Source organism: Myzus persicae, unplaced genomic scaffold, assembly GCF_001856785.1.
Source record: "Myzus persicae strain clone G006 unplaced genomic scaffold, MPER_G0061.0, whole genome shotgun sequence".
Classification (NCBI taxonomy): Eukaryota; Metazoa; Arthropoda; class Insecta; order Hemiptera; family Aphididae; genus Myzus; species Myzus persicae.
The window spans coordinates 20,820-38,564 of record NW_019100585.1 but is presented as its reverse complement, the minus strand read 5'-3'; the positions used below and the strand labels follow the sequence as shown (position 1 = coordinate 38,564).

The 17,745-nt window shown below is 29.0% G+C and overlaps 3 protein-coding genes across 3 annotated transcripts; 1 reads left to right on the top strand and 2 right to left on the bottom strand.

Annotated features, from left to right (window-relative positions):
* Positions 1 to 464: 464 nt before the first annotated feature.
* LOC111035292 (tigger transposable element-derived protein 6-like) lies at positions 465 to 1,008 on the bottom strand (the record flags this gene model as incomplete). The annotated part of the gene is made up of 1 exon (XM_022316849.1): positions 465 to 1,008. A coding segment is annotated over one exon (327 nt), but the record flags the coding sequence as incomplete, so codon positions are not given.
* A 4,098-nt stretch (positions 1,009 to 5,106) lies between these two features.
* LOC111035277 (52 kDa repressor of the inhibitor of the protein kinase-like) lies at positions 5,107 to 7,491 on the top strand. The gene is made up of 2 exons (XM_022316824.1): positions 5,107 to 5,933; positions 6,093 to 7,491. Exons 1-2 carry the CDS (start codon positions 5,107 to 5,109, stop codon positions 7,489 to 7,491), a joined length of 2,226 nt encoding a protein of 741 aa, XP_022172516.1.
* A 1,363-nt stretch (positions 7,492 to 8,854) lies between these two features.
* LOC111035268 lies at positions 8,855 to 17,380 on the bottom strand. Its single transcript, XM_022316813.1, has 2 exons — positions 17,248 to 17,380; positions 8,855 to 9,618 (listed from the first exon to the last, which is right to left on the bottom strand). The coding sequence occupies exons 1-2, from the start codon at positions 17,378 to 17,380 to the stop codon at positions 8,855 to 8,857; spliced, it is 897 nt and encodes a 298-aa protein (XP_022172505.1).
* Positions 17,381 to 17,745: the final 365 nt, after the last annotated feature.

Below are 17,745 nucleotides of genomic sequence, written 5' to 3'. Positions count from 1 at the left end.
GACTATACTTTTGTTTCCGTCTTGTAATTGTCTCAATAAGTTCCGAATTTGATTTTATATGTGTAATGAATCCATCTCTGGACTCAATTTTTGAAGGTCTCCAAGCAGGTATTCCTTTTTTCCTCTTGGTTGTAACAGGAAAGAAGAGCAATGGAAGTATGATAAACGCTGCTATAGATGAAGTTTCTCCAGGTTCTAAAAATAAATTAAATGATAATGATTTTTAAAAAATATGTTAAACCAAAATATGTTTAAGTTTAAAAAGAAAAACTACCTATTGACAGATCTAGATAGTCTTTTATAATACACTTTAAACTAGGATCCTTGAGGGTATTAGATATTTTTTGTCCTAATTGAAGAATCTTGTCTTTGCACACAGGGAAATTTTCAAAAAGGTTTTCTTTTTTTTCTGGATAAATGGAGTTAAAATCTTCTATTAACTACAATTTTAAAATTCATTAGAAGTCATTGAAATTTATAATACAGTGAAACCTCTATATAGTGGACAGCCACGGGGAATTAAAAATTGTCCACTATAGAGAGTTGTCCACTATTGAGAAAACCTTTACTTAGTGGACATTTTCAAAAAATTACTAAATGTCCACTATAGGGAGAGTGGGAGACACTATAGGAAATGGGCTATATGTACACTGTATACATATGAACATATACATTGGAATATTAATTTTCTAGAAATAAAATAATTTTTCTATTGTCCATCTCCATTTTTCTGTTAAAACACATTAGCCAATCTGTCATTAAATCTCGATTCATCCATGCCTTATGGTTAGCTTTCCAATTAACACCTAACGTTGATACATTTACACTTTTGAAACAACGTGGTTTTAGTGATTTTCCAATTATTAACGGAGTTTCAAATTCCCCGATCATATTTACACATAGTAAAACAGTTAAGCGATCTTTAGCTATTTTACCTCCACGACAAATTTCGTTTTTTAAACACAATGTTTTATCAGGAAGTGCTCGAAAAAATAGCGTAATATTTTTTCAAATTACACGCATCTTGTAAAATGTTATTCACCTATATTTTTCATTAAATTATTTTTAGATAAATTAAAACAAAAAATGTATGTACATAATTAAATATTTAAATTTGCCTGTGACTTGCTTATGCAAAATCGTTCTGCTAAAACACGAACACTTAGATTTTCTGTTTCCTTGGTTTTAAATATAAACGAATATATAACAGATAAATATAGTGTTTTTATTAAACGTTTTCGATATGTACATTTATTGTGTCCATTTATGAGAGGTAATTTTTAATTTGGTACCAGTTTATTGTGTCCACGTCCACTAGTAAGAGTGTCCACTACTAAGAGGTTATAACTCCTATTATGCGCATATATTTTTGCCGGGGAATTTAGAAGTGTCCACTATTGGGAAGGGTCCACTATTGAGAGGTGTCCATTAATAGAGGTTTCACTGTAATATTAAGTTAAGATACTTACAAGAATATAGCCAGATGGGTTTTTTAAAGCTGGAAAACTTTTCATGTAATCAGAAGGTAGAGTAGCAGCTTTAGAATTTAAACTGAGTATATCTTTTAAACGTTTAGTTCTAGTGATTTCCCAATATTTCTGCACCAAATTCCAAGGGTCACATGAATTATTGAACCATTGTATTTGTTCATCGACATTTTCTATAATTAAAATTAGGAGTAAATTCAATTTAATAACAAAATATTATTTAAAAAACAAAGTAGTTAGGTTATAGTAAGTAGAGTTAGGTAGGTTAAATATTTAGGTATTTTGTAAATTTTGTAAGTTTGGTTCATCCGTCATAATTTATGAAATACTATTTTGGGGAAGTTCTTATAATAAAAATATAAATAAATTTAAGGTTAATATGAATTCTCTTTAAAGATTTATATTTTTCAAACCAAGTTGATACCCAAGTAATATTTTTAATGAATATTGTCTATCTGATTTGGATGTCTTGTATAGTAAAAATGTATGTATATTTATGTTTAATTATAAGGAATTAATTAATTACTCTTCGCACTATTATGCTACTAGATATAATAGTTCAATTTGAATTGTAACCTCTTCAATGAGACCTGAGAACTGAGTTACATATTATATAACTTTTATGCATTACTTGTTTTCTTAAAATGTGTAGGTATATGGTTTAAAATGAGTTTATCTATTTATGATATTAACTATTTTAAATGTTTTAAACGTTAAATTTATAAAGTTAAATTCAAAGATTTTGTTATTTAGTAATATTTTTATTTAAGTATAGGTTATATTACATAATTTGACTAAAAATTATTGTTGATTAAGTTTTAACTATATTTATGTAATGTTATAGTTTTTATGTCATATCTGAACCCTACTTACACCACAACCACGGGCTTTAGTGAGTAGACAAAACATGTAATAATGCATGTTTGTACAATTTTTTGTTGGTAAATGAATTAATTACCTAATAAATTAATAAATAAATAAATACAAACATAATAAGTGTCCCAAAAATAGTACTTCAAATTTAATTTCAAAGATGACTTAAGTAATCATTAGACATGGATTATAGTTATAAACTAACCAGTTTCTGATGTAGTCTGATTCAACAAAAGTGAAGCCGAAGAATTTTCAAAAGAAGGGGAACGACTGGTCGAAGAAATGAGCCCAGCCTTTTTGTATTCTCTTCTTTTGTTGTTGAAGCAGTCAAGGAGTTTACCTTTTGCTGCTTTTTTTATTGATGGACCTGTAATAAAGGAAATATAATGACAGATTTACTTTAATGTTTAAATTACATGTTAATATGTAATAAGTATTTACCATAGTTCATGTAGGGTATGAAATAGGTACTTAAATGTTCTTTAGGGAAAACTTTTGTTATCTCTTGAGCTAAAAAAAGTAATCTTTGTGTTTTGACAGATTTTTGAGGATCTTCTTGAAACTCTCTTCTGACAATTAGATTACAAATTTTTCTTCGTCCACTATTGTCTAACAAACCATCAGCATTATAAGTTGCTAATAAAGCCTTACCTTCAGTGGTGCTTTTCAAGTAATTTAACAAATCATAATCCTAAAAATCAAAAACAAAAATTCCTCTTATAAGTAACCCCGGGAAAAAACACCAGACATTTAAACCCCAAAAAGCAACCAGTGAAAAAATAACCAAGTAAAAAACCTATAATAAAAAATTATGAGTAGGTAATCCATAATATAAAAAATATAGGTAACATATTCAAAATATTTAATTATGAGTATATATTTTTAAAAAACAATAAAGGTATAATCATAACATAATATTATTTATAACTATTAATAAAAAACATTTATACTAACAACATTATAATAAAATATATACCAGATGATACAATTTGTCTATGGGGTTATTTTTTTCTGGATTATTTTTTCGTAGTAGGTACTAAATAAAACATGATGATTGAAATCTCAATGATAGTATATTTATTTAATCTTACAATGAAAATTAAATATTTTAAATTTAAAAAAAATTACCTTTGTTTGTGTCACTTCAGTTAAATTAATTGAATCCGTAGTATCGGATTGACTAGATCCTTGAGAATGTTGAATATCATCAGATGAATAATACTGTTGATTATCAAATAAACTTGAGACTTCTGAATCTGCTGCTGTCAATGAAGTGACCGATACTAGTGATGGAATTTCGATTGTGAAATGGGAAGAATCATTCAAATCCTTAATAATGATACATTTTAATAAGACATACTACCTATGCCTCGGTAGTTATGATAAATTAGTCAATACCATAAACTGTGGTTGATTATTAGCAAGAGCAATAACTTTACGCCACTCTTCCAAATTAACTTTAAACTTTGCCCTGTCGCCAATCATAGGCATAATTTCTCTCAACATGTCATCAGTTAAAAGCGCAAAGCATGATATATCTATTCCGTGTTCTAATAATTATTAATTAGGTAAAAATTATTAAATATTAATAGGTACGTTAACACCGATACAAAAGAAAAAAATAGTAAGCATTAAGCAACAGCACTCAAATATTAAACTCAATGAATATATTACCTTTAAATACGTCTGTATAAGATTCTAGGCCCCAAGCTTTCAACATATCTGACACATCATCATCAGCCATGTCTTATGCAAGATTCTCGTAGGTATTTTATTAGTTATTAATAAAAATAATATATATGCAACACACGTGTGTATATAAGGTTAACAATAAATAAAAACAGAATAACTGCGTACACGTTTTAATAAAGAGCTAAAATGGCGATCGTAAAGTGAATAGCACATTATACATTAACAGTAAAGTTAATAAAATAGTCTCATGTGGACGCGGGACGGCGTCTCGATATTCGATATCGTATTATCGTGATACTTACAAGAATAATCTGTCATATCAGTCAAACGTCTGGGTTTTATTCCAAACATAATGGCTATTTTTATCAAATTGAAACGTTATTTCAATCAAACATTAGCAGTATCTACTATCTACTAGTAGAAAAACTATTCACTGTTCAGCAAAATCAACCAAACGTTTGGTATTAATTATTACAAACACATTGCTATCGATACTGAAATATATCAGTGGCGAACCCAGGGGGGTGGACCCCGGGTCCGGACCCCCCCTTGGCTCATGCCATAGTATTTATTTTTATTTCATATTTTTAAAGTTACCCAGAAGTTTTCATCAAAATGTATTGATTATAATTATTATTAGAGCTGGTATATTGTTAATAACACAAAGAATCTGATGTATAGATAAAATCAACGATTGTCAATAACCTATTATATCATAATATACGTATATAGTTGCAATCAGTGTAAGATAAAATATATGTACATCATATAACGTGATACGTATGTCGTATATCTTAATCCGTGGTTTTTCTATGAGTTTTACTGACTGACCAATAATATATAAATATCAGCGATAAAACGGGCGGTGTTGAGTATAGTGATGTATAGTCTGTACAGTCTGCGATATTTGTTACTACAATATACGTACATTGCAAAAAAAAAAAAAAATTATAATTTTTTTCCATAAATGTTGTGTGTACAGTGGATATTTGTGCTTATAATTTTCTATATTCGTATTTCAAGTAAACGTTAAAAATATTATATTAATTCAGCCATGAAACGAAGTATAAATGACTATTTTGTATCAAAAGTGAGGTGTGTAAGTAATAGTTCTAATGTAACAAATAATAGAGATGTTTCGGTTTCAAATTTAACACAAGTTCCGGACAAAGACGAACAAAATGTTATTTTGAGTACTCCGGTGCCTAAAAATTATAGTATATTTGATATAAAACTATATATTGATAAACTATTGACGAAAACCGAAAAAACGGAAGCATTAAATACAATTTGGACGCCAGGTAAAAATTATGATTTTCCTATTACGCTTTATGGTAGTAAAAATTTAAAATTTCAAATGTCGTGGTTTGATAAATGGAGTTGGATTGCATATAGTGGTTTAGATGATGGCATTTATTGCAAATATTGTGTATTGTTTTGCGTCAAACAAGGTGGGAAAGGAGACCAATCGCTTGGGCAGCTTTGCACTCAACCATTAAAAAATTGGAAACACGCAATTGAAAAGCTTAAATCGCACGAAGCTAATAATTATCATATTAATTGTGTTTTAAATTTTCAACATTTGTCTGCGGTAATTTCAGGGGAAGAGTCTTCTGTGTATGACCAAATTAATAAGGTAGCAAAAAAACAAAAAGACGATAATAGGAAAATTATTAGCCCTGTAATTCGATCAGTTATACTCTGTGGTCGTCAGGGAATTGCCTTAAGAGGCCACCAGGATTGTGGTCCATTAAAATTAACTGAACCAAGTGAAAATGATGGCAATTTTCGTGCTTTACTTCGATTTTATTTAAATGCAACTCAAGTTTCGGGAGATAATACTCATGTTTTATTGCGGGAAAATTGTAAAAAAAACGCGCAGTACATAAGTTGGAAGATACAGAACCAGATAGTCGATGCTTGTTTTAAAATAATTACACAAAAAGTAGCTAAAAAAATCAATGATTGTAAGTATTTTTCTATTATTGCCGACGAAACTGCCGATATCTCCGGTATTGAACAATTATCTTTGTGTGCCAGGTATTATGATTCTGATGATGGGAAAATGCACGAAGACTTCTTAAAATTTGTACCTATTTATGAAGTTAATGGTAGGAATTTAGCAAATACTATAGTGGAAGAATTAAAAAATATGAATATTGAAGTAAATAATTTGCGGGGCCAGGGATACGACGGCGCTGCTGTTATGAGTGGTAAAATGAATGGCGTTGCCGCACTGGTTAAAAAAGAATATCCTACAGCTCTTTATATACACTGCAGTTCTCACAACTTAAACCTATCAATATCTTATTCTTGTAATATACCTGAAATAAGAAATACCATGGGTACAATTGAAAGTGGATATTTATTTTTAAACACTCCAAAAAGACAAATAGTTTTCAGTGAAAAATTGAATTTATTTAAAGAAGAAGAAAAGTTGAAAGATAATGGGTGTCAATCAAAAAAACTAAAACTGAAACGCCTTTGTCCAACTCGATGGGTGGAACGCCATAATTCGGTGGAAATATTTTATGATTTTTTACCTGTTATTTTGAGTAGCTTAGAAGAAATGATCACGTGGTCCGATAAAGATACGGCCACGAAAGCTAATCAACTACTTTTAGCTTTACAGGCTTCTGAATTTCATATTAGTCTGGCTATAATTAATAAAATGTTCAAATATACCAAGCCTCTTAGTATTTACTTACAGAAGCAAAATATTGATTTATGCGAAGCCATTAACCATATTAATATTATAATAAAAGAGTTAATGACTATTCGAGAAAATGCTGAAACTGTCTTCAGTGATTTATTCAAAATAATTGTAACACAATCAAAAGAAATGGATATAGAAATTAAAATTCCAAGACTTGCCAAAAGACAAAAACACCGATGCAATATAATGATGAACACACCTGAAGAATATTATAGAGTAAGCATTTTTATTCCATTCATTGAGTCTATTATTGAACAGTTAAACGACCGATTTAATAATCACAGAGAAATAATATCTGGGTTTCAAGCGTTAATTGATTATAATATTAAAACTGATCTTCATCAACTTGTACATTTTTATCAAAATGATACCGAATGCTATGATAAAGTAGTTATAGAAATTAATTTATGGCATAGGTTTTTAAGAGAAAATAATATTAAACCCACGAGTGCATTAGACGCACTATCAAAATGTAATCCGGATTTTTATAAAAATGTATATACCTTATTGCACATCCTCGTTGTTCTACCTGTTACATCGTGTGAAGCGGAACGAACATTCTCATCTCTCAAGAGAATTAAAAACTATTTGAGGAACACTACTTCTGAAAATAGGTTGAATGGTTTGGCTAATCTTAATATTCACCGAGAAGTCCCAGTAACAGTGGAAGAAGTTATAAATATATTATCTGAAGAAAACCGGCGCTTAGATTTTACACTATAGATAATAATAATAAATAATGACTTTACCATAATTTAATTGGCATAATAATAATAATTATTTTTTCATTGTAAATATAAATTTAAAAATGTAAATAATATGTGTATTGAATAATATAATTGTATTTATCAAGCAATGAAATGTATTTATAATGTATATAGTATATACTCAGGAAGAGAACAGAAAAACAATATATAATAAATAAAAAATTTTCCTGGACCCCCCCCCCCTTGAATAAATCCTGGTTGCGCCACTGAAATATATTGTTATTTATACAAATTGTATACGTTGATTTAATGTAATGTAGCGTTGGAATTATTGAACAGTTTCTTTTGGTTTGTCGAAATGTTTAATTATTTCTTCTATTTTGTAGCCATTACAATTCATCTGCTATCTTAATTATTAATTGTGTTACGTTATCAAAACAACATTTAACAATATTATTCTTGTGACTATTGAAACACAATTTTCTAATGTCAACTGAATTTATTGTTATAATTATTATTTTATAGTTATTACAACAATAAATTATTTTACAATGCTATTTTGTTAAAGACTATTCAAATATTTTTTTCCGTGTATCAACTTAATATGAGCGCGACAAGGCTACGACAAATTGTGGTAAAGTTATACAGGTATTATAAATAATTAAAAAATAAAATGTAAATAATGTAAATAATAAATTGTCCTTACGTTATTATCGTAACGTATCTTACGTAACAAAATAATTAATTAGAATTCAAATGCTTTGCAATAGCCCAATATGGTAATATACACTATAAAGGTCTATTTACACACAGCAGTGACGTGACAGTGCCGTGACCGTGCCGTACCCGTTCCGGGATTCTACCGGCCGTGATTTCTATTCACATTGGTCAGTGATTCATCCGTCATTGAGTAGTGTGCATCATCTGCCACGATGACTTTGTTTTCGGAAAATGAACTTTTGATGATTGCTTTGATTTTGGACGAAGAGGAGGAAGAAGAAGTAGTAAAAAAAAAACGGATATGGGTACATCAGGCATGGAAGAAAAGGCCAACAGAAGGGGAATTTTCTACTCTATATAAGGAATTGATGGATGATGGAACAAAGTTTTTTGAATACTTTAGAATGTCGGAAAATTCATTCAACTTACTGTTAAGCAAATTAGAAATTCATCTAAAAAAACAAGACACACACTGGAGAAAAGCTATTACACCAAAAGAACGGCTCGCAGTTTGTTTAAGGTAATTACAGATATAAATATTATTTAATACAATACAAACTGATTTATTTTTAATACACAAAATAAAAATTTAAAGCTAACAACATTAATTTTTATTAAATAATTTTTAAAAATGTTCAATTCTTTCACGTTCTTTCAACTCAATATTTTTGAAAATATACTGTAAAGTCTTGGTTTCGATCACTTAATGAATTAGTGAAAGAAGAAGTTGTTGGAGTAGGATGATCGGCTGCAGGGGAGGACTGTTCAGAGTATGATGAAGTAGAATACGTTGAAATAGGAGATGGCTGCGCAAATTGTTCTTGGTCCATAATCATTTTAAACTCGTAGTTTTGAACGGCAGCAAAAATATCAGATTTAGCGTAATGCCAGTAGCGTGGGGTTAATTTTTTCAAAACTGGAGCTATTCCGGATAAAAAAGCGTCAACAGGATGTTTTGGTTCCAATGGTACCATACTTTCATTTTTTTTTACCAGGTACTCCATAACAGTAGCAGCGGCTGTCTTTGAAGGAGGAGCGTCTGGTACCGAGTATTTTTTTTTCTTTCGTGGTGTTGAAAATTGAGAGGAACCTGATTGATTTAAACTTGGCAAAGGACAACTATTTTGTGACTCTACAATCACAGGATTATCAGCTTCTTCTGTGGTACAGTTTCGAGAGTATTCTTCATTTTCGTTAGGTTCATTAACGTCATCATCAATATTAATATATTCATTTGCGACTTTGTCATCAATGTTTGACATTGTGTCCCTCTCATCAAAGAATTTCGTTATAAAACTCAACTGCTGTGCATATTTGTACTGCTTTATTATTTTCGCCTTTTGACCACTCACAGTTTTATTTTTCTTCACCGATTTTCTGAAGTTGTCTCTTATATTTCCCCACCTACTTTTAGCCGAAGGCACTGAAATAGACAAAAATGTAATGCTACATATAAAACATTTATATGCGTTAAATTTATTCACTTAACATATAATATTATGTACCTTACATATACGCAGTGTCCCACGGAGATCTGACAAATGAAATAACTTTTGTTCTAATCAATATTTTTTAAACAATTCTTTTAAATATAATTCATAGACACTTGTGCTACATTTTTAGAATACATTTTTTATTTTTTAATACGAGATCGTAATTTATTTAACGAAAATATTGATATTTAAAAAAATTGTAAAAAATCAGCCTTTCGACTTAAATAAGTGTTTTTACCATATAAATTTTTCTAAAAATCAGATTTACAAATTGGTTATATTGAATATTTCGAAACAAAATTTTATCAATTTTTAAGTTTTTTATTTTCAGTATTAAAAAAAAAAAAAAAAAGGAACCAAAAAATGTAGCGCAAGTGTCTATGAATTATATTTAAAAGAAATTTTTAAAAAATATTGATTAGAACAAAAGTTATTTCATTTGTCAGATCCCCGTGGGACACACTTGTATTCTTAAAGCATGTTACAAAATTTAAAATGATAACTATTGCTAAAAAAAAACTCATTATCATATACATAATATAATTATAATAATAAACAATTAAATATTTATAAAATTAAAATAGTAGTTACACAAATTTGTAAAACCAGTCCATTATTCATTTTTATAGATATTTGGCCACGGGTGATTCGCTTAAAACAATTTCGTTTAGCTATCGCATGGGGCATAGTACCAGAGGCGGTTTGAACAATTACATCTTACCGGGGCAGATAAATTGAAACCACCCACCTACCCCTGTCCTACTCTAAAAAAATTGTTTTTGTTTCGTTTGATTTAAATAAGAACTGCTTAAACGTTAATTATGTATCAATAAATATGTTCTTAATTCTTAAATTTACTGGTATATTAAATTTTAATTTATTTAACCAAAATATACCTACAAAAAGCAGGGTTAAGCTTAAAAGTTTAAAAAAAATTGAAAATGTTGTTGTACCTGCTTGTTATTTTAGTCCTAGGAAAAATATATAAATCTATAATAAATAGGTATAAATTAATTCAAAATAAATGTTATAATTAATATGTTAACAACTTAAATCTTAATGTTTTGTATAGTATACATTTGTCATTAGTTATAATTTTTAAATATTAGTATTACAGTTTTTATTTGTTAGGTTTAACATATTATTATTATTTAAAACCAACCTAAGTAAAATTATAAATATGATTTTAGTGAAACATACTTTTCAAATATTCAATATTGCTTATAAATTTCATAAGTTTTAATGAATGAACAAATTATGTATATTTAACATAATAATATTCATTTTTTTTTCTATTTTAAAACTACAAATTACAATCTAAATGTTTAAATAATTATTCATTATGTATATCTAAAGTAAATAAACCAAACAATTTATGAAAATAGTCATGGTTATAACTTATCAATTATGAAATATTATGATGGATATCGCCATTACAGTATCATAATAAACAACTACATATTAACTATTAAGTAAATAGTACTTTTATAAAACTATCAACAGGTTTATTTTCACAGATTAAGAGATATTATGTTCACCATGTCTGCATTACTCCACAGAACTAAATACATGAATATAAAACATAAAAAATATATCCAAGAAAAATATACATTATTATAAATTATACTATATTCTACGGATTATATTATAAAAAATTAATAAAAAAATAACATTAATAACTATACAATTATTACTGATACAACAGTTCTGTTTGCAATAATTTGGATTTCATTGCAAACCTATCAATAGCCTTTTCTTTATTTATATCTATATCTGGTGAACATGATAATACCATTAAATGGTCAAGCCATTGACGACCTATGTTTAGTTTTTATTAACTTGAGTTTTGAGAACGTTCTTTCGGCTGTAGCTGAAGTCGAAGGAAGTGTACATATTGCTTTATACACTGTATATAAGTTTGGAAATGCTGATTCCAGATTAAACTTGCATAACAGTTTTAAGATTTGTACCATTTTAAAATCTGACTTTTTGATTTTTTCGATACTTTCTGTTTGAATATCTTCATCACTATTTTCTGTGTCTTCTGTATCTTGGGAACTTATAAACAATTTGGATATATTTAAATCAACATTTTTTGTATTTAGCTCATCAAAATAGTTTTTAAATATTTCAAATTCTACACTTAAATTTTCTTCATTCACTGCGGTTAACCATTGTGTTATTTTTTTAAAAATATCCTTAGGGTATTCTTCGCCAAATTTGTCAGGAGAAAAAAATGTCAAACTTTTTAGAATATGTTCAGCGTTAGAATACCGTTTATCAATCATCATGATTTTTTTATCAAGTGTAATATTATAAACTTCACTTACAAAATTGTCTTCGGTTGAATTTGATCTTTCATCATTTGACAATTCGCCATCCATTTTTTTTTTAAACTAACACGTTTCCATATCCAATTTCTTTCATTTAATTCAAATTTCTCACAGAAAGTTTTTGCTTCATTAATAAAACATTCAAGGAGTTGTTCTCTTCCTAAATTTCTTAAATGGAATAATTCATTTCTAGTTGCTTTAACAAGTTTCATTGCTTCGACAAAATCTAACTTGGAGGACTGCAAATAATTTGATAAAGGTGTGGTAGAATTAAATATTTTCTTCATCATAAACATAATTACTATAAACTCAAATGAATTTAATGATTTTAGTAGACCTTTTGCCAATGTTTTTGACTTCATATCAGTTTCATTTGATTTTTGATTACTTAATGTCTCAAGTGTTTTTAAAATAGCTCCATAAGTTACATGAACTGCTTCAATCGCCCGGTCATGGTATGTCCAACGGGTCTCAGAAAAGTGTTTAAGACGCCTTACACGCTGAGAAGGTGGATATAATTCCTTTTGGCTCTGTACGTATAAATGTGTTCTTTTTCTAGAACCCAGGAAGGTAACTAATGTTTGTATAGTTCCAAAAAAGTTTGTTACTTTTTCATTTGCAGTACATGCATCAACCACTGCTAAATTTAAACAATGTGCAAAACACCAAACATGTAAAGCACATGGATTTTGAGCTTGTATATAACCTCTAAGGCCTTTTAACTCACTTTGCATATTGGAAGCTCCATCATATGCCTGGCCAATGAGTTGTTTCCTCCAGTTTAATCCATAGCGTTCACATAATTCACAAAATACATCAAACATCCCTTTTCCAGAAGAATCATTTACTTCATCGATACCAACTAAACGCTCAAAAACTTCACCATCGTCAGAACAATATCGTATAACAAATGCCAATTGATCAATCTTTGCATTATCTGTTGTAGTATCAATTATGACAGAAAACATACCAGCATTCTTGACTGTTTGTAAGATTTTGTAACGAAGAGTTTCCGCTAAAGCTTCTAACATAGCATTTTGAGAATCTTTTGACATAAAAGTGAGTCTTTTTTTTTATCAGTATTATTCATGTTTTCTAGATGAGCTAATAATATTGGATGATAGTTAGATAAATGTTTAGTAAGGCCTATAAACTTTCCTTGATTGATAGAATCATTTTTTAACATTTTTTCATTGTGGCCACGAAATGCTGAATCGTATTTTGAAAGATACAAAATAATATCCATAAGTACTCTTATAATTTCACGATTCTTGGATACTTGAGTATTTCCAGATCTAATTAGTGATAAATCTATTCGATTTTGACTGACATACATTGCTCTACTAATTTCTGACTCTAAATGGACTTTACAAGATTCGTGATCCTTTAAACGAGTAGATAAATGTTTCCAATCATTACATCCGGTCGTAGAAAATATATTATTCTGAGCTTTAGAAGTACCATATAAGCGACAAGTCCAGCAATAAACACGGTCTACTATTAGAGAATATGCAAGCCAATTTCTACTGTGTGTATCATTGTTAGTTTCTTTTTTATAATAAACTTCTGAAAATGACCGTTTAGTACCACTTAAAGAAGATTTAGGAAATTCTCCTCCTGGCAAATCTTTACTGACTGGTTGTAAAGGGCCAAGATTGGTTAGCATTTGTAGAAGAGCTGATGAGATTTTAACATTTATATACAAATATGGATCATTAATATGTTGTGATTCTGTCAATGAAAGACCATCAGCTTTAAAAACTTCATAAGCATCCAAACTCTCTAAGTTCTGTAGATTAATTGTATTTGAACTACAATAATAAAAAAATGAATTAAAATAATACTATAAATATACATGTTACATTACGTTTTATAATTTTATTAATTTTCACTTTCAATAGTGCAATGTTCTAAGGGGAAAATTGTTAATTTGTTACCTCAGTTGTATATTATATTTAAATATGGGTAAAATAAAATTTAAAAATATTAAAAATCCTATTTGGTTATTATTTTTAAAAAATAAGTATTAAATTTTACCTTGCAGTGACTTCTGATAGTATGAAGTTATTGATTGAGGTTGGTGGAGATGGAGGTGACATCATATATTTGTTGGTAATGGCATTATTTTTATTTTCCAGACTAATGAATAAAGAATAAATATTAAAACCATTTAAAAAATGTTATTATTTTAATTTATAGATAATATTTAAATTGACCTTTTAGAATCTACAAACAAACTTGGATTGGTAATATTATGTTGTGATTCAGACAGTAAAATACCATCAGTTTTGGCAACATCCAAACCAGCCAAACTCTCTATGTCTTGTGGATTATTTTCATTTGAACAACTACAATTTAAAAAAAAGTGTAATTAATAAACAGGGTGTAACAGATAGAACTGACTTTTAGAATAACTTTTGTTCAAATCTAGATTTTATAATTTTGATTTTTGTTTATCATTTATAGACCCTAGCGCTACATGTATAATTTATTTATTTATATTTTGTGTAATGGGCGATGGGAAAATGTTATTATAAAATATTTAACTATACCTTGTTTTGTCTTTTGATGGTATAAACATTGATGAGGAATGCGATACAAGTGTTTCATTTTTATGAAGCAATTTTAATTCAGGATCTGAAAATGAAACTATTTTTATACATTCAATAATATGTTATAAAAATATGAATACACTTATCAATACTTGAAGTAGTTTTTTATTTTTCTTAACAGATTTGTCTTTAGAATTATATTCTAATTCATGTTTTTTAGTATGACTTGAAGTAAAGAAAGAAGCTATACTTGGACTACACTGATTTGCTTTCTTAATTTTACATGCATTTAAATGACGTGTCCAATTTGTTGTATTCATTGTGTGTCTTTTTTTTCCACACACACAAAATTCGCTGTCGCACAACGAAGACATTAGGAGTGAAAAAAGAACACCAAATAGAAACACAAAGCCACAAAATTCAATAATAAATTAAAATAAAAAGTTTTAATACACGCGTTACTCGTCGTGACTCGCGGGTAGTGGCAGACGCCAGACAGCAGTGACACTAACTAGTTAATACTTAATACTTATATAATAATATATAAGGTATATAATTATTATTTTTCAAATTTTAGATAACAGCAAATAATGTAGATATGGTATAAATAAATTTAATTTTTCATTGGACAATCTATAATCTATTTTTATAGAAGTATTGGGAAACTTTTATGTTTAATAAAATGCAACGCTAGTGCTAATCGCTAATATCATATTTATTTTGTAATAATAATATTGTTAAAGAAATACGTAGAAAGGTTGTTACGTTAATTTCGTAAATGTATGATATAATTCAATATTTAATAACTACATACTTATAAATAACTTTTTCCTCGAAAGAGAGCAATGATAATGATAATCCATATGTCATTGCGTGAAGTTGGGGTACGTCGTGCGTACGATAACGTCGATAACGATTAACGAGTGATTACTGATTAATAAGATAATAATATAATATGCAATTTACAAGATTATAAATTTAAGTAGTTTTATTACTGTCCCACCGGCCATCGCTAGATAATTTTTCACATTTAAATGATTTTTCAAGTTTTTTTTATTAATGAACTTTTCCAAAAACTTCTGTTAACCAGTTTTTAGAACAAAATGATGTACCCATTCTCAATAAAACTGATTTTCGGGAGCGCAGCTTATTTTATTCATTTTAAATCTTCAGAAGATAATGGCGCCAACTGAATAATTTCGTGTTATGTTTTCCCCGGATCTGGAGGCATTTTTTTTTTAAATTCGTGCCTGATAATAATATGTATTATTTTGTGCTTATCCGACTTATCCCAACTATACGTTGTCCTATTATTTTGGTTATAACTTATAATATTTTAATCTAATGAAATTTATTATGTACCTAGATAGTACCTATTACATTGGCATTGATTTAAAATAGGTTATAATGTACCTTTAGTTTCTAAATATTTGTATAAAACATTTATTACTATTGAATTCTCTTGAGTTTCATTTTACCAAACTACTGAGCACTAACCCACTGACCCACCCACCCACCCAAACCAAATTTTTTTTACCGGGGCGCCGCCCCGGTAGAAGTTGCTTACAAGCCGCCTCTGCATAGTACAGTTTACAAGATCGTTCGAGAAACCTGTCAAATAATTACTGAAAATCTTATGGACGAGTTGATGCCTACACCAACTGAAGAAATGTGGGAGAACATAGCTAATGATTTTTTTCGTATGTGGAATTTTCCGGGATGTATCGGGGCTCTGGATGGAAAACACGTTACCATTCAAGCACCTCCAAATACAGGATCAATGTTTTTTAATTATAAAAAGACATTCTCTATAGTTTTGTTGGCTCTTCTGGATGCTCACTGTAATTTTATTGCTGTTAATGTAGGGGCATATGGCAAGAGTAGTGATGGAGGTGTTTTTGCTAATTCAAATTTAGGTAAAGCACTTCATCGTGGATCATTGAATATTCCAGCTAATTTGACCATACCCAACACAGATACACAAGTCCCATATGTAATTGTAGGTGATGAGGCATTTCCTCTAAAACCTTACTTGATGCGACCTTATCCAGGGGACAAATTAGATGACCGAAAGCGCAACTTCAATTACCTTTTGAGTCGTGCCAGGAGGACATCAGAAAATACATTCGGTATACTTACGCAAAAATTTAGACTCTACAATAGACGAATTCAGGCATTTCCAAAACATGTAGACTACATAATTTTGGCCACTTGTTTACTACATAATTTCATTAAAAAATACGATTCGTATACGTACAATTACGTAAATCAACAAGCTGATAGAAGTAACGGTCATACGCTACAACATTTAAATTTTCAAGGAGGGAACGCAACGACAGACGCATTTCGTGTTAGGGAAGTATTCACTGAATACTTTAATTCTGAGGTTGGGTCTCTACCTTGGATATAAAATAATTAAATTTAAGAAAATAATGTATGAAATAAAAGGACGATTTAAAAATATTACTCGTATTATTATAAAAATATGTTATAACTTATAAGTTATAAGTTTATAATTAAGACCATATTCTATATTTTATATTTATTATTAATAATAATAACATAATTGATAATGTATTTGATGTACCTATTTCTTATAATATAATATGTATTTAAACATGATATAATGTGTACATAATATAATATTTATATAAATAAATAATGTATTTCTTACCAGTTGTTTCCATTTCTTCTGCTATTTTACTCCAAATAGTATTCTTGTAATCTGTGTCCATGTACTTTGCATGAGATAAATCATACAATACGGGATATTTCCGCACTAATTCAATAAGTTTTTCGTCGTTCATTTTTACAAAAATTGAGAGAGTCAATGAATTACAACAAAATTCACTGCCGTGAAATATGAAAAATATCGTCGGCAAGTAATCGCAAATTCACGGTACGACGACGGCGACAACACTGTTTTCGTTTGTACGGTCACTCGCCGGACGAGTGAGAACATCATGCTTATCTTTCCTTTAATGCCGGGTTCACACTATTGCAATTTCTGGCATGCTTTTTCCCGCATGCTTATTTTTACTCGTGCAAGAACAAAATTGAACAAATGTGAACGTTGATAATACGCATGCAAGTTCTTGCATGCTCAAACTTGCATGCAGTCCGGCATGTCGGACAGTAATTGAATGCAATTAGGTAATTGTATGCCAGTTTA

Excerpts from the sequence above, each read along its gene's own strand:
- LOC111035277 (XM_022316824.1), top strand. The coding sequence starts at position 5,107 with ATGAAACGAAGTATAAATGACTATTTTGTATCAAAAGTGAGGTGTGTA. Across the intron at positions 5,934-6,092 it reads AATTGTAAAAAAAACGCGCA|GTATTATGATTCTGATGATG; the intron begins GTACATAAGTTG and ends TTTGTGTGCCAG.
- LOC111035268 (XM_022316813.1), bottom strand. The coding sequence starts at position 17,380 with ATGAACGACGAAAAACTTATTGAATTAGTGCGGAAATATCCCGTATTG. Across the intron at positions 9,619-17,247 it reads AGAAGAAATGGAAACAACTG|TGCCTTCGGCTAAAAGTAGG; the intron begins GTAAGAAATACA and ends TGTCTATTTCAG.